The 25,976-nt window shown below is 39.9% G+C and overlaps 1 protein-coding gene across 2 annotated transcripts in view; it reads right to left on the bottom strand.

Moving 5' to 3' along the window:
• Nucleotides 1–23,033, bottom strand: part of LOC131682084 (uncharacterized) — a 74,641-nt gene extending 51,608 nt beyond the window's left edge. For both annotated transcript variants that reach the window (XM_058963290.1, XM_058963291.1), the window contains exons 1-5: nucleotides 22,731–23,033; nucleotides 7,094–7,263; nucleotides 6,554–6,836; nucleotides 6,303–6,494; nucleotides 6,061–6,237 (exon numbers count right to left, since the gene is read on the bottom strand). In XM_058963290.1, coding sequence (XP_058819273.1) covers nucleotides 6,061–6,237; nucleotides 6,303–6,494; nucleotides 6,554–6,836; nucleotides 7,094–7,263; nucleotides 22,731–22,791 — 883 coding nt within the window. In that variant the 5' untranslated portion in view covers nucleotides 22,792–23,033. The remainder of the gene's footprint in view (nucleotides 1–6,060; nucleotides 6,238–6,302; nucleotides 6,495–6,553; nucleotides 6,837–7,093; nucleotides 7,264–22,730) is intronic.
• Nucleotides 23,034–25,976: the final 2,943 nt, after the last annotated feature.

Below are 25,976 nucleotides of genomic sequence, written 5' to 3'. Positions count from 1 at the left end.
TCAAAACCCCCGAGGTGATATAGAGATAACAGAACGATAACACCACCCGAACTTTAGCCCTTTACACCACTGGATTAGGAGCAATACCGTATCCTGAAATTTCAAGTCTCTGTACATAGGCTTATCTATTTATGGAGAACCAAAAATCCGGATACGCAATTGCATTGATACAGGTTAGTTACATATCAAACGATATGAAGTTCCGTAATCGGATTTACAAAGATTACATGAATAATACTCAGCACGCTCAGTAGCCATGTAATAGTTGAGTTTGCAATGTCCAATCAGTGCACTGACTAGAATACTGCAAATATGCTTGGAAAAATGTTGCAAATTCTTTGAAATTTTCGGACTCACATCCGGAAGAAAACTGTTTGTTTGAACTCAAGTTTGCAAGCTACGCCAATGGTTGGCATGTTCGGATTAAGCCCAACAGCAAATCTTGTGCTTTATCCGACTTATGAACAGTGGAAGAACTGGTTCTGGATCAACAAAATAGGTCGCAGTACCAGCTTTCCATTTATTTCCATACCGGAAAGACCGATTATCCATTGAAGTTAGAGAGTGTTTGAGATGCTAACTTCTTCGATCAGTAATTTCAGGTCAGTCCGACTGTCAGAGCAATATCGATTATTTTACCGCAAATTCCCTGTGGAAGTGCCGATTATACGCCATACAAAATCGCGAAGATTTCTACTTGGACTATACGATACAGTATCTGCCAAGCGAATGAGATTGATTTAATCTCATTTCACGACAATAGACACCAATACCGGCTCGGCCCGCCAACCGTCAGTATATTAAACTACGAATTCTTCAAATTGTCGCTCCATCCAGCTAGACAACTATTGCTCGCGAGGAGGAATTCTCACAATGAATGTTTTAAAAGGAAAACTACAAGTGAGTGTAAGGTCACTGGAAGCAAGTGTATACTCATCCCAAGTAACAATTTAGGACGACAGTCTTGTGTGGCTAGTTGAACGATCTATTGGGTTACTGTTCCAGAACCTAGTAACCTTAAGACGGTATACATAAGAATGTGCCTCTTGTTTCAGATACACATATAGCGCTTTAATGTTCATAAGTGCCTCAGTAGGTGTTGTCAAGAAAAGATGGTTTAACTTTGATTGGATTGTCATGACTTCTGCCTTCTGCCACCAAACAAGGCACCCGTATGCCAATATTGTTCTAACAATTGGTGTATAGATCCAATGAATGTACTTGGGTTTGAGGCCCCAAGATTTGTTGAAAGCCCGTCTACATTGGTAAGGCCATTCAAGCAATCTTGGATATGAAATCGATGACTGCCCAATTAAGTTTTGAGTCAAGAATTACCCCAAAGTACTTAACTTGATCTGCGACAGTAATTTCAGAGTCAAAGAACTGCAATGGACGAGCTTCGGTTGTCGTTATGTTTATATTTATTACGCATAATAAACATGTCGTTTGCAATTTGGCGTTCAACCCACTTATGGAAACGTGTCTGATAGGGGAAGTGGAGATGCCAACTTGTCATTAATATTTCGCAGTGAATTTCTTCACATTCCTTTGGAATATCTTTTATATTTTGTACGCTTTCTTTGTACTGCAAACTTTGGAAATGATCATTGAAGTTTTAATTAGAATCAATACGCCCGATGGCCGGCTGTTCGGAGCTCAAATTGCTCGTTTCGAATTATCGGAAATTGATCGCGGGCGACTTTTGTACATATTACTAAGATCATATTGTTTATAGAGGAATAAATACCTCTATTATATTCCACGCTGCTTTATTCTTTTATGTAACGCCCCGCAGAAGAATAATTATTAATCTATCCGAACGGCATTCATATTTCTACTGGAGGCCGCACTCCTCAAAACTTTGATCTAAAATGAAAAGACAAAGCGCGTAAGTACTTAGCTATACCAAATACAAATATGTATAATAATAATATATATAATTTGTATTTGGCTATACCACAATATCTATAAAGATATATCCAGATTCATTTCCCTACCTACTAACACCAATCCTATCCTACGACACTTGTGGATGATGCAGAGAATTCCTCGGTCATAAATAAATATGATATACTATTCCCAAGTATCATACAATTGGATCTATGTGCAATTTCAACAGGCTTTGCTCAATCGCAGGCGGTCAACTAAGCTAAGCTAATCTAAAGAGATGTTCTTGATTTTGTGAAGCAACCTATGATTATCTCTAAAGTCTGTGATGATACTGGCTATAATCCACCCATCGGACTTGACTGTGTAAACAGTTGATCATGGTGCCTGTGTAAACAGTTGATCATCTGCCTCAGTGCATGTCGTCCGATTGTTCACACAACTGGTTTGCGGACGCTACTATAGCCATCAATTAATAATCTACTCAGAACTGGTAAGTGTCATCTTTCTGCATGGGCACTAAACTACACAGAAAAAATATGTAGGTCCTACAGGAGTGTTTACTTCAAATTTGAACAAAATTGGTCAAATCTGACTACCGGACCAAATGGGTTTCCCACTTGTAATTATTGAAAATTCCATATCAACTTTAAACATGTTGGTCTTGTCTAATATGGTTCGGGTGAGGTTTGGACAGCAATATTAAATTTTTATTAATATATTTACCTACTTACAAGAAATGACCTTCTCCTGATTTTCCATCTCCTACCCGTATACAAAGTTCCGTTGCGGAACATGACCGCCTATTTCGACAAACTTCGCAGTCAATTTTTTGGTGTCCAAGTCAACTGGAATAGTAGGGGAATTATGGGTAAAACCGATACTGTGGGTAATATCGACACCCCTCAACTTTCCCTAGTAATCAAATTATGATTCGTTTCATAATGACACTTTATTATTAGTACGATTATGTAGAGTATTTGATGACAAAATGGATTTACGTTAGTACGTCGAATGTCATAAAAATAAACAAAACATACGACAGCAGCGTTCATACTCGTTTGGATGTTAGATTTTGTTGGTAGATTTTAAGGTTTTAACTGAACAAAAGCTTCAAATCACCTTTTTTCAGTACCGTAAACCGGGGTGACATTGATCACTTTTCGAAGCAATCATTACATATTTTTAGACGCAACACATTTTTTTTAAGTTTAATATTTTAAACCATGTACTGATGTCCGGAGAACAGGATTGGATGGTTTTACCTAAAAGCTATTTTTTTCAAAAATGATTTCATGTTGAAGTCCGTTTTCGTGTTCCGGAGTGATTTTGATAACCTGCATGTTCAACCACATTAAGTTATTGATGTCAATGTTTTTCATTCAAATGTTTGTTTAAACTAATTCTGGAAGGATACCCATTGTTAAATAGATGTTAATTGGTATTATAGAAAGTATTTCAATGTACTTAAAATTCGAGTAACCAAAATTCGTATAATTTGGGTCCAACTAGAATAAAGGATTTTGAAAACCTTTAAAACTGCTAAAATTGTTTTATTTCAGTGCTTTATCAATGTACAAAAGTTTCATCCATTTGAACACGTTGGAATATTGAACAATATTTTTTTTGTGAATTTTAGCTTAAAATAATTTGAAATAATTGCTAACTAGTTTTACAAAAAATGTATTTAAAATAAACAAACTCTTAAAACTAAATTTGGTATATCCCAATCTAAAGGGAAATAAAAACTCGCTTGTAATTTATTACTTTTGCTCAAATCTGAGTTTTATTTGTTTTATAAAAAATAAACACTTTACGAAACTTCGTAAAATAAGCTAAAGTCAAATTTCGGTTTTTTGTACCCAAAAAACCGAACAATATACTCAAAAAGTATAACAAATCAGTATTTTATAAGTTAAGAGTAAATTCCCTTTTGTGTACCAAACTATATTGTTAGTTTTAAGATAACTGTAAATATTTCCTTAAAAACTATTACTATTGAATTCCTTGTTTTAAAATTTTTCATTAAAAAAAAATTTGCCCCTCTCTTGTATATAGAATCTTTTTTCTAGTCTTAAGATAGCTGTAAAATTTTTCTTTTATAAATAAAATATATCGACATTGTAACCTCCTAGTTTTAAGATATTCAAAATGTAAAAACAAAAGAATTTGGCACCGCCAAGCTAACGCATTTGTGCCTATCAAATAAACGAAATGAATAAAAAAAAAGTTTAGAGTAAAAATCATTCTAAATTAAAATGATTCGATCGACTATTCTGGTTTAATAAGCAATCTACGAAAAAAGTTTCAAGTGATCAAAGTCACCCCGATGATCAAAGTCACCCCGGTTTACGATACCTATTATTATCTACAAAAAGCACATATTTGCATCACACACACTCACACTTTATTACTCACACATATATTACATTTTTATTAAATAAGTGGAGAGAAAATAAATTAAAAGGGGTCGATACCCCTATGGGGTGTCGGTTTTACCAGCAGTGCCTAGAAGAAGCCACTTTGTATTCCAAATTTTTAATGGAATAAATTTTTAGAAGCGCTGACAAAATTAAGCCTTGTTAAGAATTTTCTGAAGAAGAATTCTGCATAGAAATTATAATTTTATTGGTTTTGTGGTTACCCAGAAAAAGTGTTAAGCTTAAGGTGTCGGTTTTAACCATAATTCTTATACTACTATCCTATCGATCATCACGGCCGAGGATCTAGTATAGAACGAGTGCCGAGTGATTTATGAAACAAACGCAGTACCCCCTGAATTCCGAAAGCAATAATAATTAAAATATAAATACACCATTGGGTGAATTAAACCAGATTTTTATTGGTTTCATTCATTATCTATAACCCTCAAAAGGCAAGGTAAAATTGTGACCTCAAGAAGCATCGCTCCTAAGGCCCAATGAATCGACAGTGTCAGAACGAAGTCGAAGTCGAAAAGCAAATGCCATAACTAAGTCAGTTATAGGTTTTGTGCCCTTAATGCGCAAAGCTGGTTTTAAACAATTTTCCTAGTGCAGAAAAATAGTTTTCACCTAATTTTTTCTCCACTAAGAAAGTACCTGTAGTACATAATACGAGTTATGTTTTGGTTAGAAAATTGTAGTTCCACATCTGACCGCATAGATGGCGCCAACACTAACTTTTTAACGAAGAGAGATAGAAATTAGGTGTCTTCTACAAAGTTGTAGAACAAGAATATTGCAGTAATTCTTCCAAACATCTCGATATTCTATCTCTCTCCGATGAAAAGTTAGTGTTGGCGCCATCTATGCGGTTACAGATTGAACTAAAATTTTCTTACCAAAACATAACTCGTATTATGTACTGCAGTTCTTCCGAACATACTATTCAGCTAAATCTAACCATTAATCCACAAAAATGTTTAGTTTGTTAGAACCTAGTACTGATACACTATCATGCACTGCTAGGCCCCATGCAAAACTGACTCAGACATTACTTCGTTAAAAGTTTAATAACTTTTCCTATTGGAGTCGGATCGCTTTGCAGTCTTCAACAAAGTTGTAGATAATAAAATTATCTTCTTAAGTTTTACTTTTGGTGATAATCTGATGTATACAGTGCCACCTAGCGGCGAAAATGTGAGGAAGAGGGTTTTCTCCATGTAAATTGTCGAAAAATCTCATACAAACTTGCGGCATGTTGGTCCGGTAGCTAGACTTGTCCGATTTGCTTCAAATTTGGAGCAAGTACTCCTGGTGGGACTAGGAATCGACTCAGGGGTGGGCCGATTGAGTTTTCAAAAATTCATTATTTTTCTGGGCAGTCTAGAGTATAATCATATGCTTTTTGATGCTACAATTGAGTGTATTGATTTTAGCTTAATTTTCAATCAATTTTTTGTTTCAAGCTATGTATGTTTACATTCTTATTGATTCACATGTCGTTCAAATGAAACTATATTTTGCTGTGTACATATATTTGTTCCGAGGTGAAGCTAAGGACTTCAAATAACATCGCACGACAAACATTTCGAGCTAGCTCAATACTTACTACTGAGTTAGATCGAATATTTTATGGGTAGTTTAAGATATTTGAAATGTTGCAAGGAATCTATTCACATTTTCGAACAATTTATCTTAATCATTCAACCTCTATTTGCACATTAGGGTGTTTTGCGAAAATAGTACTCACAAACACAGGTTGGCAGTTCCTTCGGAGTCCATGATCCATCCGCTTGGCAGTACCGTTCGGCTTTGCCGACTAGCTCGTATCCTTCGCCACAGTGGTACGTAACTTTCCCACCAAATGTATAACTCTCCCCTGAATGCCATCCATGTGCCGGATCTGGTGGTTGACCACAGGAACGAGCTAAAATCATATCGAAAATATCATCCACTGCACACATACAAATGTTGCTCATTTTAGCTACTTACGTTCGCAGGAAATATCCGGTCCGTACCAACTTGCCTGACCATCAACCGCCAAACATTTCGCTCGTGGAAACCCTGCCGTGGCATAGCCGTTATGACAGTGGTACTGTACAGTTGAGTCCAAATCGAAGGTTGCCTGTTCCGGAAGGGCTGAGTGGCGTGCGTGCTCGATAATCGGAGGTTGAAGACAATAAACTAGAATAGTAAGACAACAAAATCGAATCTTCCGTCTCAATGGAATATTAGTAACTAACTATTCTGTTTGCAGATCGGTTCACTTCCAGCCCAAGTTCCATCCGCCTGACACAGCCGGCTTTGCAGTCCTACCACATGGTACCCGTGGGGACAGGTGTAGACAGCACGTGACCCAAAGTGATTGCCAGACACAGTGGCGGCACCGGTTGGGGGCTGTTCCAACGTGGGACACTCTCGATCCGGCTTGATGCAAGACATTCCGCATGCACCATCGCAAAGACATTTCTTCTTCTTGCTTTTACAGTCTTCGTCCGACGAACATTTTCTCAGACATTTTTGGCCCTGTAGCAGAAAAATACAGGCAATGGTGTATAATTTAAACTACTCATGATGTATTAGAATGGAAAAACGATGCAATGAACAGAATTTTGACTAAATAAATGTTTTACGTGATTTGTGCAGAATTCGGGTTTGCTCGAATATTTTAAAGAGTGCACAATTTGTTCGGTAACATAGAGCACACTGTTAGAATATGTACCACCCTAACACAAATGCACGCATCCCGAGCGCAATGATACAAACTGCAATAAATTCCTTACCAACAGCGTGGCCTGCTCCTCGTCTCGCGGACACTCGGTCGAGGGCGAATTCCGCGGATTCTTGTAGACCCGCCCGTCGTCATCTGCTTCGGACGATTCGTCTTCTTCGTCCCACTCGGAGTCGTTGTCGTCATCCGTCTCGGTTGCAACCGACGTTGGAATGCTATAGGCTAATATACGGCGAAGGGCCGAGGGCAAAGAAGCAGAAACAAGACATTATTTTAATGTGGGTAGTGTGATCCGAATCAACCAATCGGTGATGAGTAGGGTGTGTACTTTTATTTTGGCGGGAGCGATGATCTAATTTAGCAGCCGTCGAATCTCTTTCACGGTTTATTTATACAAGAATCGCACCGTGGTACGTATATTTTTTCTCGAACAAGTTGTGTCGCAGCCAAAACAATTTACATTACAACCGTGTCACCAAAAGAAAGACAGGGACTATTCCGAAGAAAAGTTTTGATTTTCATCTCTTTTAGATATTTCATATCTTGCTTATATGCCATCGGGTGGAGAAACAGTTATTATTTCTTAAATTTACATAGAGACGTGGCACAAACCGTCGGATAAAGAGACAACACGTCGATTTAGATCATTTTTATATCTAATTCAGCCGACACCATCCCAAAGTTAAATATTGAACTAATGATGCTTAAACTGAATAAATATTGCATTTTTTCTAAAGTCCTTCAAATTTATCAATGAGCGAAGCGTAGTAGTATTTTAGGATTGAAATTCCTCTAAAATTTATGGCAGCATATAAGGTAATGATCCTATTTTTACCCTATGACACTATGAAAAACCGACCATTTGGAGACGTTGGTTACAGCAGCATCTTCCGTACTTTTTCAACGCATTGGCTCAAATGGCAGGTTGAAAATTCCCGACCTATGTTATCCGGGATGCCATTAATCTCTTCCATCATGAATGTGTCAAATACAGTTGAATCAGAAGTATCAACGAAATTGGCACGGTTGGGATTATACGGTGTTTAGTAACATTTAGATAAAGTACCAGGACACGTACACCGGGCTTGAGAAACCTTTCAAAATTATCAATCTCTTACGGGTTCAAGATATCGCATCAGATGAGTAATCGATATGAAAGCTCCCAAAATCAATGTTTCAATGGATGGACGCCCGCCAGCACTCCAAGACACATTGTATACTACCTAAGGCGATGCACAAACAACGATACTGAATCGCAACGCAGCTCAGTGAAAAAAGCAGGTGCTTACATACACCATCACCGAGAACATCGTTGTTCAGTACACCCTGATCAGGTCTCCTGGGTGTGGTTCTGGATGTTGTATGGAGAAACTTAATACTTCGTTAGTATTTCTGTTTAGATACCAAGTGCAACATTCCTAAGTACCTATAGAGTCGAACAAATTCTGTCTTGATGTTGCATGACATTTTGATACGGTCTATTGTTGCATGGCAATTTTATTTTGTTTTATTGTTACATGACACGAAAGTAAGCAGCAACTAAACCACAGAAAACTATATTACCATTATCGTGGAGAGAATTCAGTCCGCAACTTCTTTAAGCCCTTTGGTCCCTTGCTCGTGCCATTTAGCACCACTTCCTCGATGAGCCATTCAGCTCTCGATTTGCTTGCGAAATACTCGGTCTAGTTTCCGACGGAGAGTTTCCTGGCGAGAGAAGTTCTCCCGAAACCGAACCAACCAGCCAGGTCGAGGAGCGCAAGATTCGCCTATTCCGGTGAAGCAGAGCGTCCGGTTTGCTGATGCCCCGACGACCCGCATCTGGTGGTCTCTCATCGCGGTCTACTCAGTCCCTTCTTCTTTTGTTCTCGCAATTATTCTCTTGAGCCAACCGGTAAAGTCGGTTCAGCGATTTCGGGCGGAGCGTGGCGTCCGGTTCGCTGGCGCCTCGGCGACCCATACCCGATGCTCTGTTGCGATTTAATAGGCTAGTTCAAGGCGGTGGATCTAGCTTAAGCCGGCGGTAATTGCTCTTAACCGTTGTTCATCGCGTCATTTCCGCTGTAAGGCGGTCATGATCTGCGTCACCACTCTGTTGTCCGCGTTCCACATTTTTACGTCGGTTGGCACTCCATAGACGACATTACCTGGGTTGATGTTCCGCTTTCCCGTTTCAAGCATCTCTCTGCGTGTTGCTTGGAACCACGGACATTCGATGACCACGTGCTCTGGTGTCTCCTCGACGTTCTCACACTTCGTGTACAACGGCACTGTTGCTTGCTAGAATCGATGAAAATATTTCCTGCCATGGCCTGTCAAGAGCTGTGGTTTGAGATGAGCCAGTAAGTCCATCTTGTGTATTGTCACATTCCTGCCGCCACCTCGCCATCGAATCGATTCTCACCATCTTCCTCACGTTTCTGGAGTTTCTGCGATTGTAGCACTCGATATTCTCCTCCAGGGTGATGCATATGGGGACCATCCCGGCGATTACGCACACTGCCTCTGACAATATTGTTCTGTTCAGCTTTTTGCGGTACCTCTTGGTCTTCGGCACTGCGCCGGAAGCAGGAACTCTGTCCGTATCGCAGTATCGATGACGAAACACTAGCAAACAGACGTCTCGTTTGGGTTCTCGAACCGCCGATTCTCGCTATTGCGTTCATTGCCTTCACCGACTTTTCGCTAGTATAGTCGATGTGGCTGTTGAAATTCAACCATGACTTCGATGTAGTCTTCGACGTCGAACTGCAGCCACTGAACCGCTTTGCAGTTGCTGACGAACAAGAGCTCTGTCTACATCTTGACTTCGTTCATCCAGCCCTCGATTGCGTCTATTGTCACCGTCATCGACACCTCCACTTCCTCAAGTATCTTATCCATCACCATTAACGTAGTCCTCGACATACACGAGTTTTAAGAATGGAGCCTTGAAATACACCCGCTGTAACTCGCATTGACTGCTTCTCCTCGTTCGTCTCGTACAGTAGCACTCTGCTATGGAAGCAGCTTATCGCAATCTGACATAGATAGTCGGGAAACCTCATTCTGTGCAGCGCTGCGGCAATGACTCCCCAACAGGCACTGTTAAATACATCCTTCGCAGTGTCGTTCTCCTCTTCGATTCTGTTTAGATGCCCTCTCGCACTGTCCGAATTACCCCCACTGTCGGTACTCCTTTGTGGAATCCTAACTACACCTCGGACAGCTTGGCACACACTCCGTGCATTTCGTCAGTTTGTTAGGAATGATATTTTTCCAGAGTTTTCCGAGTGACATCCATCAAACATATATGCCTATACAATGCCTGATCGCTTTGTGGCTTCCCTGGCTTTGGCAGCAACAAAATTGCCATTCTACATTTCTGAGAAGTTGCTTTCATCTAAACACTTTTGCAGCATCATCCTGCACATATCCAGATATGCCAGTGATAAGTCTGGTGTCTAGGCACTACGTTGTGTTCACCTTCTAGTCCAAAATTGACAGGAATCCAAAAATTCATCTTGCACGTAAGTATGCTTCAGGTGGAATGGCAGCGGAAAGGTAGGTAGTAGAATTCGGATATAAAATTAAACTAATACTTGCTGGTGCAGCCACAAGACTTGCTGATGCAGCCACAAGACAACACAACAGATATAAATTGTACATAAAAGTAATGATTTTTTTCCTAAACACATATATTTATTTGGCAACACAGATACTCGCGCAATGCATTGCAGAACGCATATAACTGTGACGTTCGTCATATGATGACAGCTATGCCTCGCTTCTATGCTGATTTTTATGACAGTTGTAGCAAGGGCGAGCTTTCAGTACCACGTATGGTATTCCATCCGGATCAAGGACTTTCTTTCAATTTAGTTGCATCGACGCTTCTGCGAGCTCGTCGTTTGTCGCTTTCCGATCGTCCGTATTTGCTCCTTCTTTTTCGCCGTTCGGTGTAGCTAAAAAGGTAGTTGGATCGTGCTTCGGGAAAAGACCCTCAACGATTATCTTCAGCTAACCCGGGCACATTTCAACTGAATCGACGAGGCCTTCATCTTCGCCATCACGACACGGTACGTGTCCCTCCAGGGATCTAGCTTTGCGAAACACTGCCTTGCGCTACTTTCTATATGCCTGCGATACTGCTCTCCGAGCCGGTCTTCTTGCTCTGAGACAGGCAGCATGAAGCGTACTCAGCGTCTCGTTTTATCATTAAGCTCACCATCGTTTACTGCGTAGCTCCAGTTTTCGCGGCATTGAGACTTCACAGCTCGTCACAATCCTTCTTGTTAGATCAGTTGCATTAGCGTTCTGGGCCCTGCTATCCGGTCGAAAAGGTCTTTGGTGAAGGCTTTCGTCTTCAACTTTAACTCTCTGCTTATCCTTCTCCTTGCTATCGCTGGGTTCCGTTGTCCGATACAGTAGCCTGGTGGTCGTTATGCGTATACTTCTCGCAAACTCTGCAATCCATGATCGCCATCAGTGAAGCACTGCAAAACGTGACGTCGATGACATACTCCCTCCCGTCTCTCCGAAATGTGCTAACGGTACCTTAATTGCACAATGGTTCGTCCAACTTCGCTAGAGCTTCCTGCAGGATTCACTCTCTTGTGTTGGTTACTCTGCTGCCCCACTCCAGACCCCCGGCATTGAAGTCGCCACCAACGACTACCGGCTTTCGATTGACGAACTGCTACAGCATTAGGCTAAACTTCTCCGCTGTTCACCTTCGAGGTACGTTTATTTTGACGATCACAAAGCTACCGAACGTTCTACCACTTCTGGAATGGGGAATCTGCCCATAACTTGGATCGCAGCCGTTCGCATTCTATTTGCCACCCAGCTACAGTTATCAGGTGGGACTTGATACGGCTCGGCGAACAAAGCAACATCACACATAGTTTCTGTCGTAGACTGCCACAGCAGTTACTATGTGGTGTAGCAGTGATTCAGATATATCTGGATTATCTCCATTACCGTTGACTTACAATCACCCTCATGTAGGCCCTGCCTACATTTGAAGCCACCAGTCTGATGGTCGTTTCCGTCATCTGGAGAGTAAAGCATCCGTTTCCCGCATTTTCAGTGCATCCTGAATCTATCCGAGCCTATGTAGGCCCCTGCCAAGTGTCCACAGCCCAAATTCTTGAAGCATTTCTCCATTTATTCATACACTCGTGAGGCGGCTTCCAATGAACATCTCAACCATCCAACCGTAACTTTGCCTGCCTCTAGCGCCTTGTTAATCCAGGTAAACGAATCATCACTGTATGTATTCCTCCATACCCCTTTCTTAACCGGATCATCCATGTTGCGCTGTGCCTTCAGTGCAGTGATTGTGCACTTGCACACAATCACAATATCCGAACTTAGGGCTTTAACTTCTGCGTCTGTATCCATTGATTTGGTTAAAATCACCTGCATAGTTGAGCTGTTAATCATGGAATCCTCCTTCAACTCAAGCATCTCATCTTTTAGAGTGCGCCAGGTTCTCACCACGTTTTCACCCAAATCCAGCTCAGGGTCCTCTCCGACCTTTTTAAGGAGCGCTGCATACGTCGTCGAGTCATTAGCTTTGACAGTCACGGCTTCTCCCTTTGACTGTTTCCTTTACTTCTCCTTCCGACCTACAATGGTACTCCAGCTTTCTCCCTGTGGAGTAGCATCCTTCTCTTAGGTAGTGAGGGCGTCCCCTCGCGTCTGCATCTTGGACTCGTTTGATCTTCCAGCTCCTGGCGAGGATCTTGCCCTCTTTGGAGTCATGAGAACTAGCGTATTCTCCACTACACCCATCGTATCTACCCCCTGCTACGGGGGAACTAAGAAAGCGGAAGCATTTGCCAATGCCATTGCATGCTCAACTACCTCAGCCCCATGTCCATGTCCTTAATGTCCCTGTAGACATCCTTTAACGATTTCACAAACTTATGGAGCTCCTCGACCAAGCACTTCGCTTCCACTACTTTCGACTTCTTTTTGGCTTTACTACTTACTTTACTGTAAAAATGTGGAAACTAAATTGTGAAAACAACTGCTTCGATTTTTATTGATTAAGAACAATTGTTATATCGACCGATTTGCCTAAACTTAGTCAAATGAAAGGTATTGCATCCCCGTAATCTACCACCAAATACCAATCTGACTTTCGGTTCCGGAGTTGGGGGTTGTGATGTGCAGTCACATAGAAAATTCTGATTGAAATCGAAACCGTGATAAATGCAAAAAGGTGAAAAATTTGCTATAACAGATTTTAAATAACTTGCATTTGCGGGTATAGGTCACTGACGGCCAATCGAAGTCCATAGACCATAGACGGTTCCGGCAGCTTCGGGAAAATTGCCGTCTTTTAAAATTATCACAACTCACATCAGTTTTTCGGAGATGATTGACCCGATTTGCACAAACTTAGTCCCTAATGAAAGGTATATTATCCCCATAGGCCGTTAAAAAAATTCATACAGATTGTTGAAATTCTAATATAAGCCGGAACTAAGCATATGAAATTTTCGAAATTAAATTCGTATTTTTTAGGCCAAATGTCTTAAAAATACATGAAACGCAGAGATTGGATGTTATATCGAAAAATAAATTTTTTGACAGAAATCGTATAACTAGTGCTAATTTGGATACTAGTTTAGATATCTTGGCTAACTAGACACCCAGTTGATGCTAATTACTGACGAGCTGGATTCGAAACACAAAAATCAAACTTGATTTAAAAATCGACTGATTTTGCACCTTTCTGTCTCTCACGACAGAAAGGTTATGCGTTATGCAAATCGTTTTCCAACCGAGGCCTGGAGAGTAGAGTGTCATACACAATTGGATTCAGTTTTTCGAGTACGGTAAATGTCTGTGTGTATGTAACCAAAACTTTCACTCAATTTTCTCCGAGATGGCTGAACCGGATTTCACAAACCAAGACTCAAATGGAAACTATAATATGAGGTTGAGTCTTGCACCCCCTACCAACCATTTCCCTGTGATATTTTTGTCCAAAAACCTCATAGTATTTCTAACAATAAAGCATATCATAACATACCGGTACGAAGGTCAATTCTTTTTTACCAGAACCATTGAAAAATTCAAAATTGACTGAAAATTAAAAGAGTAACAATTTTTTTTATTTCGATTATTGAGGTTTTAAACTTAGGGTCATTTGCCTCTTTTTTGGGTTAAAAAATTTCTTTTATGAAAATCTGTAACCCTATGTGCGGGGTTGGGAATTCAACCCAGGTAAGCTACGTACAGGGCAATCGATTTACCAACTACGCTTTACCCGACCCTGGTGTAGCTAATTGTTTAGTGATGTAAGTCCCAGAAAATAGCCAGGATGGCCGTTTTAATATTCACAAGTGCAGTTAATTCTATTTTTAAGTTCCCTATGCATTTGGGTCACAACCTCCCCAACAGTTACCAAGGAAATAATTACCGTTATAAAATAAAATCGTATTTTATAAATCAATTTTCACGTAACTAGGAAATCCTAGTTCAACAAGTGTCACAATAATAATGATCTTTTAAGTAATTCCCTCAATTCAAAGGAGGGGCAATCATCATGTATGTAGAATTACATCTATGCGGTATCATATTCCGCTTGTATCTTTTAGATTCCACATGTCACCTGTCCAGACGTTACGGCGGGTGTTTCACGACCGTTTGCACCGCAATCTATTATTAAGTTTGTAACTTTTCGCCACGCCAAATTTGTCTAGTCGCGGTGTCTGGCTTCGCGATCGCGTTGTGAGCTGCCACAAATTGTTATCGTTCGGGCGATCGAAGAAAAGCTGTGCTAACAGAAAAACTTACGGTGACTACACCACACCGGCAGCAATATCGTGAAAACCGAGCGGAAGGTTTATTTTTGGTTACCGGTCGTGCACTTTGTTGCACCCTGGCAGACAGTTGCGATCATGCGAGGTACGAATTCATCCTCGAAGACGCTGAGGTGCATTACTTCGGCTCCAATCAGTCTCGACACGACCAGACGCGCAGGCATCGCGTATGATCGTAAAAACCGCTAGACCCGAGCGTACGCACTTTACCGCGGGAGAGGGGATGGTAACCGCTTTTTGCATACCGGTTGTATCCGCTTTGTACATGGTGCAAATTTGTTCCGTAGTCTGGCAGACTCGGTGTCTGCGGTTTCGGTGATTTTCAGTGAAATGCTTGAACGGATGTGTGTATCTACGCCGCAGCGTAACGTGTCTCGTTTGGGTTTTTCCTTGATCTACGTGCGTGAAGTACTAGTGAGATCTATGTGAAAGATGTCGACTCTAGACAGAAAACATCACGCGCTTTCATATGGGTTGTATATTTTTACACAATCGATTAACTTCTTATGTGATATAAGTGAAATGAGCCAAGCATTAATCTACCTTTCGTTGTAGCGCTTTCGCAGCGACTGGTTTCTTCAGCTGACCTCATGTGCGCTTCTGCCAAAAATAATGCTGTAATCATTTAGCTATTGTGATAAATTGTACTAGTTTGTGAGCATTTATGAACGTGAGACTATTACTACTTATTATTATTACCCGACTTAATCCACCTAGCAGTGAGATGAATCGTTTCTTATACCTTATATTTAAGTTTTTATGTGAAAGTATGTATATAGAAAATCGACAATGCAAGCAAAAATCGTCTTACGGGCATTCCGAAAACCACAGATAAATAGTTTTGGGTGTTAGAATCAACATTGCCAAAGACTGCAAAATAATTAGTATTGTAGTATTGTAGTAAAAAGATATTATCATATAAATTTAAAAGTTGAATAGACACCAAAAAATTCTGAATTTTATCCTTGACCTAATTGCAAACATGACACAATTTAACAAGCCGTAATTCACCAAATGACGAAAAATTACCGTGTTCCGTTTAATTTTATATGAAACATACACTTTACATGCTCAATGACATAAAATTACACTTTCTACCATTCAGAACAAACGCCATATGTGAAGTAAAATTACGTGCTTTACGAAATTCAACGCCATGTAAAATTGGAATCAAACGTAAAACTAAGTCATTTTTGATGCTCTTATATGTCAGGGTCAGGAAACGTAAATTTACACGATTTTTTCTAGGTGTGTAGCTATGCCCAGTGACCTCTAATCAATATGCAATCTTCAACAAAAGTGATTGATATTGAATAAGCTAACTGGCCTTAAAATTCTAGGTATACATAGTTACTGTGAGATTTTTATTGCGCTTTGGATTTTTATTTCCGATTTTTCATATCGAAACTTAAATAGTCTTGTGAGTGAACTCTAGTTATCGGAATAAGCTCATATTTGGAATATGGTTTGTTGAGCCAATTACCATTTGATTCGCGGTGTTCCGAAAAAGTAAAAATTTTTGCCGGTCTACTTTCTATATGTGTTCTCGGAGGGAAACCAAATTTTGAAAGCAGTCAACTGGTTTTCGACAAAGCTTAAAACTGTAATTTTATTTAAACGATTTAATAATTCACGAGATTCTTATTACTTCTTTTTACATATACTAACAAGAAGTGGTTTCCTTTCACCTACTAACTTCTCTTTCATCAAGTGCTGATCTATGCACGATCTCCCCTATTTGAAATCGGCGATTTGGTCGCTACACTGAAACTACAAACCAATGGTAGCACCTATCGGGTTTAGAGGTCCGAAAGATGGTCTCTCCGAAAGAAATCAAATTCCAACAAAACTGCCTGATTTCCACCTCTATCGAAATCCACTGCTTGTTTACTCTTATTTTATAATTTTTTCACGCACAGCGAAGCTATCATACCCTCGCTTGTTTACTACTGCTATCGGCTATTGCTAGGTTTGAGCTGCTATACTTCGCAGTTAGGGATGTCCAAGCAGCGTCGCAACACCCCAGCCCATAACATCCGGTATTATCGGATTTACCTGACCTCCAGCGCCCCTAGACCCCGTTGTTGTATCTTACAATAGGCAGTCCTTACGTCCACCCTTCGAACTCGTCCGTCCGATGCCTTGATCGCCGCCGTTTCCTTGTTACCAGAATTGTAGGTTCTTCCCGTCGACCACGAATACAAAGTAGCTCTCTTTTATCAGTTTTTGTCCGACGAACGTTAATTGATCGTCGCTCTACCTCTACCACATTCGATCTGCAAGATGGTGAGATCACTCTTATATTTTCTGGAGAACTGTTGCGGGATCTGCCGCTTCCTTGTCTGCACCAGACACTGTACCTCGTAGAAAATGACTCGGCGTCAGTGCTTCAGATTGGTTCGTGTATTACGGCAAGTATGTGAACGGACGCATGTTGATCATGTCGGTCGCTTCCGCAAGTGTTGTCACCAGGACAGGTGAAAACTGCAACCGAACGCTTATTCTTACGCCGCCCAACCGTGATCTCCACCGTACCCAGGTAATCTAACCCCACGTAGCTGAAAGGCCGCAGATTAGAAGTGAATCGTTCAACTGGAAAGGGGGCCATTCTTGGTGATCGTAAACGGCACATGTGGATTTTGTACCAAATGCATTTGCTCACAACCCGCTATATTGTCGTATGCAATTCTTCAATTCGGAACCGCTGTCTCATCTCGTTGAACACTGTCTTCGAATTAGCAGATCGGATAACATCTGGAAACAAACTTGTCCATCGCTTCCAAAGTTGGAGTCGATTTCCTGGTCCCAATCACAGTTGGAACGCCACAACTGCTGTATAATTATTTTCCCGTGAATGATGAAAGGCGATACGAGTCCTAGAGAATCGAAGAATCCCATTACGCAGCTTGCGACGAGCCTTTTCGACGGTCGTTTTCCCGCGAACAGGACTTATTGCGAAATTATACGTAGATTGATTTTTTTCTCGCATTTCTAATTTTAAATAGGATTTAAAGAATGATCTGTTCAACATTCTAGTCGATTAATCTAAAAATATTTATGAGGACACTTCGAAACTTATACACTATAGTGACATCTACTATTTAAGTGATCCTTCTTTCCGGAAACCCTGTGATTTTTTGACAAAATAACTCCATGACACGTTGTTGTTTCTTACGAATATTTAGATACAAATATCTCACAAAAATGACGAAAAAACTCAAATGACGATTGCAAACACGATCTCCCAGAATTACTCTCCGCGCAAGATTTTTACGGTGAAAATCCTGCAGTCGCCACTAGTTGAGACACCATTAATATATGGTTATTAGTTTGCAGGCATGCATGAGCCATCAAAAGTTCAAAGCTCAATTTTTAACTAGAAGCGAATAGAATTTTTTCTGGAATTTTTTAGCAGTGAAGTAGTTACATTTATAACATTATGTATTACGCTACACCCATAATCCGACGGGTATGTTTCTATTACTTTTGGGTAAGATTCTATTGTCTTTTCGGTAACAGACCACGCAATTGCGCATTGCGGTATTAAACTCATATTCCTGCAAAGGTAGTAAACGGTGGAATGACAAACTTCGGTTGCTGTTCATGTATGCGTATCACACAACCAAACACTTTTTCAGTATGTGTCAACCTCGATTCTGTTCGTATGTAGGATAATTCGGTCGATTTCTATGATAGTGCTTGTATCGGGTCAAACCAACCAGAATTCTGGCGGATTTCTGCCCAAATTCAGGTTGGAATCTGCCGCAATATTTACAGAAACCAGGCGGAAGCACGAATTTTTTTAAATCCGTGAAAATCACGGCTCCAGAACATTGCGATCCGATACGCAATGTTCTGGAGCCGTGATTTTCAATCTTTTTCGTTCCATGTACCCCTTTCCGAATATTGATCCTTATTTGGTGAAAATTGCTAACCACCCTGTCAGAGAAGAAAAAAATGATTTTCAATTGAATGGACGCCATAGTATTTCAATTTCAACTCTGTTCCTCAACTCTCTCTGGCAGCATTTTTGTTCGACTCACTGAACCAATATGTAAAAGGTTCCTACAGGAATGTTAGGATAATAAGTTACAATTTACCCCGCATAATTCACCCCCTACATTAGTCTAATTCACCCCTGGGGGTGAATTCACTTCCGGTTGAAAACTACTGTTCTGTAGTGTCGTAATGTTTCCTATATTCTCGTATCTGCTCGTTATTGAAATCAGTACATATCTAAATTTAGTTTTCTTCTGCATATTTCCCTTGTCTTTCTTTTCAAATGTTGGCTCGTACTCGTGAAATAGCTCAAGAAATCAAAAAAATATTCATTTTTTCGTGAACGGCTTCATGATTCCTTGTGCCATACTCACATGTGACCATTTGTGCTCGTCAAATAATTCACAAATTCATGAAATATTATTCATGGATTCTCGAACTGGTCCATGATTCCTATTACATGATTTGCGACCTATTTTGCATGCTGTCAATGGCCCTCGTTCGAGAAGGATGCGAAGCGATTTTCTTCGGATTGACTCGTTATCGTTCTCGATTGGAATGACACTGAAAAATAAATAATAAGAAAAAGATATATGCCGGTTCGCACGGTAAAGAGCGACAAGTCTGTCTTTGCTAGGAGACTTGCTGGTGGACTTGAGTGATTCGTAGTTATGCTACCTAAGCTCGATCCCCATCAGCAGAAGACAAATGTTAAGCCCGTAAGGTATTAAACCTGTTCTACTGAATTCTAGTTTTCCGATCTGTATACTTCACATCCTTGGTCTCACTTGAGTACTATGGCTCTAAATTTTCATAACTTTCCCTACTTAGTAATCTCTAGCTAATTGAATGTCGTTAAAATGTAAAAAATAAAAAGATAGAAATGGCGAGTCTTTATCCAGAAGGACTCAGCGTCTATACTTGTCATTTAGAAGATATCCCTAATCATTTATAATTTTATGCAACATGGTAGTGAAATTTGTACGTGATCTATTTCACAAAATTTGGTGCATTATTCGTGGAATAATTTTTGTTCTTCGCATTTTTTCATGAAATGTCGAGCTGCTAGCGATCAATAGTTTTATTATTGTTTGTTTTATTTATTTGATAGGGTTCAGTGTGATGTCTGGCCAGAAAACGAAAGCTGCACTTAGCATCGCAAATCTTGTTCGTGGTATAATTAACAGAACAAGATACTGCGAATCAGTCACACCTTTATAATTTAGTTTCTATTGTCACGTTATTCCGAGTAAAAAAAAACCGAAAGTAATCAAAACATAACAGATCGCGATAAGGTGAAGAAAAATTGCGAATACCATGATCAAACTTCCATTATCATGAACATGAATCACATTACTCCACATGTCAAATTCAAAAGTAAGCTCTTGAATAAAATATAACAATAACGTGAACAGAAATTACGAAAATCGTGACTAGGATCCTGAAATCATGAGCGTAAATTGCACAGCTCGCGATAAAAATACAAAAAATCGTGACTAAGATCTTAAAATCCTTAACATAAATGAACTACTCATGACTAAAGTATCACGTTAACGTGAATAGAAATTACGAAAATCGAGGCTAAAATACTTAAATCATGAACATAAATCCCGCTAGTCTGAAAGTATAGTAAACCCATCAATAAAATATCACGGTAACGTGACGAGATCACAAAAATCACGCATGAGCTCCTGAAATCATGAGCATCGTTGGACTGTCCGCTGTGTATTCCCAAATTATGAACAGGAATCATAACAAAAATTAAATATGTCCTGGGAACAACAACGGTAACCCTACCAAAGATTCGAATGTAACGCCATGTATATATTCGGGGTGAACTAGTTTTGGGAAACACAAATAGTTTCATGAATTTCAAGAATGTGATCACGATATTCGTAAAACGTACAGTTTGGCAATTTATTATTAATTAACTATTAATAAATTTATTACGCATTTTTTCCATGTACAGTGAAAAAATACCTCCAACCTTTTCGCTTGGTGTACTAAATATTCATGGTTAATGATTTCTGGCCATTTTGTATCATCCTTATCTAACCAACTCGAAATGTTGACAAACATTCCGAGTTGGTTAGATAAGGACACCACACCCGTACGAGTTCGTTTTCACATTACCCTCTGATAAAATTGTAGTTAATGGATTTGAGTTCTAAAGCATATAAAACTGAAATCCACTAGTTTTAAGAAATTTTAATTCAATATTAGGAAAATTTGGATATTGCCTTCTCAAGCTAAACGTAGCGTGCCATACATATACAGAACAAGCTCTTGGTATTAAATAAGAACTATGTCTATCCTTAGGCGTCTGCATTCATCCAGCGAAAACATCGATCACGGAATGCTCACAAAGTAAACGATTCTATTCTCATTCCGACAGTGAGAAAGTACCTTCAGTAGTAACGAAAAGATTTCTTTGTGGCGTCGTTATGGATTTCGAGGTTCCAAAGTTAGACCACCCACAGTGAGAGATAAAATATGATTCAATTAAACTGAAGTTTATTCTATTCAGTGTCACCATATACGTTGTGCTGATGGGATTCAGAAGTTACGTTTTAATCGAACAGTTTGCTCCATCTCCCATAACAACATGAGCCACTATGTCGAGTGGTACAATGTTAAGGTTAAGATTCCAGTGTGTCATGAAAATAACGCAATCAAAGTACAATTGCATGATCTGTCTCCACATACACATGCTAGCACTATGCGCCAATTCCAGTCACAATAAGGAGTGGTGAGAATTCGGCTGAAGTACTCTATTCCTGCGTTTGTGACCCTGCGACCTGGTTATACCTGTGCTCATACCATACTGTGTACTTCTAACAATAAGATTCCAACATATCAGCACTGCAAAAAATCTGCACAATACAGAAAACCCCTGCGAGGGATTACCTAAGAAAAAAACACCAGCGGCCTCATGATCTTCAATTAACCCAAAAACTGTTGTTCAAGTAGAGAGATTCCACGAGAAAGCAGCATAAAACTCGACCAGCGTCAATTTGAAGGACATTTTGCAGTTATGTTCGGCTTTTCCACAGGCAATTAAATCATTTTGACTCAATAGAGTTTTTTAAAAAGGCGTATGTGATTTTGCGTGCCTGAACCAGCACCGGAACTGAAGGTAATTCTACTGATCTACTAACAGGCCATTGTTCTCTCAGAACACATCTGGTTAAGTTTAGTAAGGCTTACGGTAGGATCTGCAGGAAATGCCGTCATGTGGAACAAACAGCTACATGCACTACACGATAAAATATACACCTTCCAATGTTTTCAAATCAAATCTTATTTCATCTACTATTCATTGACGTCAACTGTGATCTGCATACTTTCCTAGAATTTTCACTTTCACACGCTCCACTTTCAAATCACGTGCAAGGACACGAGCAAACAAGAACTACAATTTACTGAAGTTGCACAGTGACATAATTTCGCTTACTGCTAGTTCTGCTACTACTACCGAACTCAGCTATTTACTTTTCCCTCAGTGCACAAGCGCATTATCACCGTCGGCAGCCGGTCCCCGTGCGAAAGGATACCAGACTATGACAGTGAAAAACTTTAAGCGACGGTCGTCATCAAATAGATCTCGGTCTCGGCATTCCGCACACCCTTGATTCTGCTTTACCACGGCAAAAATGTAAACATTTCAAAATCAGCTGGCTGACACGACCTGGAGCGTCAGAAAGTCTGCCTTGTTCGCGCATCACATGGTCCCGAGTCCGAAGCAGACACGAACAGAACATAAACATCTCATCCCACTACCAACCAGGCAACACGGAAGAACCACGATGCTAAACCGCCCGTCAACACCCCCCAATACACCACTTCCGATATCGACGGAAAAAGGCTCACCCGTTTTAACCAATATGGCTGACAGGAGCAACCAGCAGAGAAGATTTTTCTTCAGCATCATTTTTCCAGCAGATGCACTAATCCTCCGAACTTTATTGTATCGAACTCTTGCAGAGCACTGTTATGTTCACGGAATACACAACATGTCACACTTGTAGCACTATTTAAACAGCACTTTTCCAATGGGTCAAGTTTTCTGATTTTCCGCAGCAGAGAACGTGAAAAGTGTGTCCTCCCAGTAGCACGGTTAGCACGTATGTATCTCCTGTTTTCAAGTCGAACCTTCTCACGGGGATCCTGTGCGGTGATTGCCACAAACAACGACGACGATGAAGACGATGATGATGATGATGCTGATGATAATGATGCTGCACAGCTTCACGGTTGCTGTGACGAATTTTACTGCTGTTGTATCCAGCATCCACCAAGGACGAATATTCGCGCGCGTGCAATACCCGGTGGTGCTCGAAATTGCACTTGTACACTTGACAAAAAAGATCATTTATTGTTGTTTTCGCGGGCTTTTTCGGCTTATAAAAAAAAATCGCGATGGGTATTTTTATTCGAAGCAGCTGAAATTTTTGATGCAGACAGCTCGGCAGCTAGACCGTTTGAAAACGACTGACTGGTTTGCTACCGGTGCGAGCATGCTTATCGGCAGCTCGATCTCTCCGACCCCCATCGAGCATCTTAGCCGGTGCGATCGGAAGCGGTTCGTACATTTTCAAAATATATTCTTACAACTTCTTAGGTACGACTAGTCGTGCAAGTAGTTTACCGTTTGTTCGTAATTTATCGCCGCAAGATATTTTTTGATAAATTGGAAACTGAATGTGCTCAACTCTAACAACGATTTGATCAAATATTCAAAAAGATGGTAATGTAGCATAGCGAGAAAAGACTTATATCCATATTTGGTAATTACCTGAACAAATGAAAAATTTATGCGCCGCCAAAATAAAATTAAAAGTTATTCCGCATAAGGGACCATTCATTGCATAACACTTTTAGGGAGAGGATGGGTGTTAGTATAGAATGTGTCATATTATGAAATATGGAAAAGGGGAGTAAGCTAGAATATTACATAACATGTTTTTACCAGAGAAAAAAAAAAGATTTTGTTACGTGAATTTTGTGACACTTTGTAACATTTATGAAAACAGGTAGGCGTCTACTGACGTTGACGCAAGTTTTAGAGCACTACTAAAAAATTTTACTAACATAATATTAAAATATAATATGTGAAAAATAGTGTAAAAATGTAAAAAAAATCTATTTGAACTGAAAACACAAGAAAAGGTTTGCGTAAGAGGTTGCTTCAGCGTTGACGACTCAGGCAAGCGAACTTTATTGGATTGGATTGTTCCAAAAACATTTTGAATTGGAGCTGTGTTTGAACAGTTAAACTGCTATATGTACACGACATTTGCTGCCGCCTACGGCATATCACGAAGAGTTCAAGACTAAAACCGGAACACCTGAGTTCTCTACGAATGTTCTGATATAGCTGCAGGTTGAATCATCACCGGAATTACGTTCTAGACGCTGCCAGTGAGAACATCCGACCAGCATTGTTGATGAGATCTATCCTATTTTTTCTAATTCTTCCATCCATTAGAATTTTTTAATATTAGTTTCTTTGTGACAAGTATTTATGATAACAACAACACAAGCGAAATCGGTAATGTGTCTGTAAACCAAGTTAAGTAACCGAATTTTTCAAAATGTTTTTAACTTTAATTTTACCTCGCTTAAGTGTTCATCTCGAATACAAACAGTACCTTATTATTATCATTTCAGATAATAGAGCTAATTGTTTAGATATCCTTACGGTATTCAATCTGACTACTACAGGTCGAGAAAAATTAAAATTTAGGTTGCTGATAAAAACTCGCGTTCTTGAACTCGCATTTTTTCATTTAGGGCTAATCTAAATTGTAGATAACGCTCCCGACGGTCGGCTGTTCTTAACTCGATAATAGATTATCCAAAGATTTAATGTTTTAGAATTGAACATATGTATTGTATTCAAACAGTAAATTTTTCAAACAAGAAATTAAGGTTATGCTTGGATGTTTGTCGAATGGTTACGGAATGTTCACAGGTATTTATGGCTTTATCAGTCAATCTAGGCAAACGATTTGGAGTTTTTGGTGGCCTTTTTTGAGGAAAAAATTAGTCTTGCCGTTTTTGTTGGAGTCGTTTGGCCACCAAAAATGGCCGTATCGTCGGGCAATCTACAATTAAATCGTATGCCTAGAATATTCAGACTGAGATAGCCGTAAATACCTGTAAATAAGAAATTAATGCATTAAACCCAGATAAAATATACACTAAATACGCGTCAATTCCTTGCACACGCATTCGTGGCAAGGAATCAAAAGTTTGATTATAATACTGGCACAATAATGGTAAACGTATTATAACTGAACGGGACTTGCCGACTGGAAAATGGCCTCGGAATGTACGGCTAGGTCTCTGTCATTCTGATCTGTCTCGGTAGAGCTAACACCTACCACATTGCATGGGGTGATTGGACCATATGCAGAAACCTTTTTGCCTTTCTCAATAGAAAGGTATTGATATTGCTCTGAAAACCGAGTTTTCAACCGAGGCCCATTCGATTCTGTTCGTCGAGTACGGCAAATGTTTGTGTGTGCATGTTTTTGCCTTTCTCATATAAAGAAAGGCTATGCAATCACTGTAAAAATCGACTTTTTAACCGAGGCCCGGAGGGCCGAGTGTCATACACCATTCGATTCAGTGCGTCGAGATCGGCAAATGTTTGTGCGTGTGTGTGTATGTGTGTGTGTGTGTATGTGTGTGTGTCATTTAAACTCACACAATTTTCTCAGAGATGGCTGAACCGATTTTCGCAAGCTTAGTTTCATCTGAAAGGTATAACGCTCCCATAAGCTGCTATTGAATTTTTAGTTGATCCGGTTCCGGAGTTACGGGTTGAAGAGTGCGGTCAAACAGCAAATTCCCATATAAACTGGTACCACCATGATGGTCAAATGATGTAAAACATATTAAAATTGATGTAACATTACTCTAGTTTACGGGTCTGGATCACTAATGATCAATTGAAGCAGCTTTGACCACATTGGCCACCTATGACGGTTCATGACGCCCCCGGGGAACCCGCCAAGTTCCTAAGCTAATATCACACCCATTCCCCAACGAATTCTCTACCGATTTTTACAAACTTGATTTCAAATGAAAGATACAGTAATACCGTTGACT

The sequence above is a fragment of the Topomyia yanbarensis genome, chromosome 2, assembly GCF_030247195.1.
Source record: "Topomyia yanbarensis strain Yona2022 chromosome 2, ASM3024719v1, whole genome shotgun sequence".
NCBI classification, from domain to species: Eukaryota; Metazoa; Arthropoda; class Insecta; order Diptera; family Culicidae; genus Topomyia; species Topomyia yanbarensis.
The sequence above is the reverse complement of the archived record's forward strand: the minus strand, read 5'-3'. Positions and strand labels throughout refer to the sequence as shown.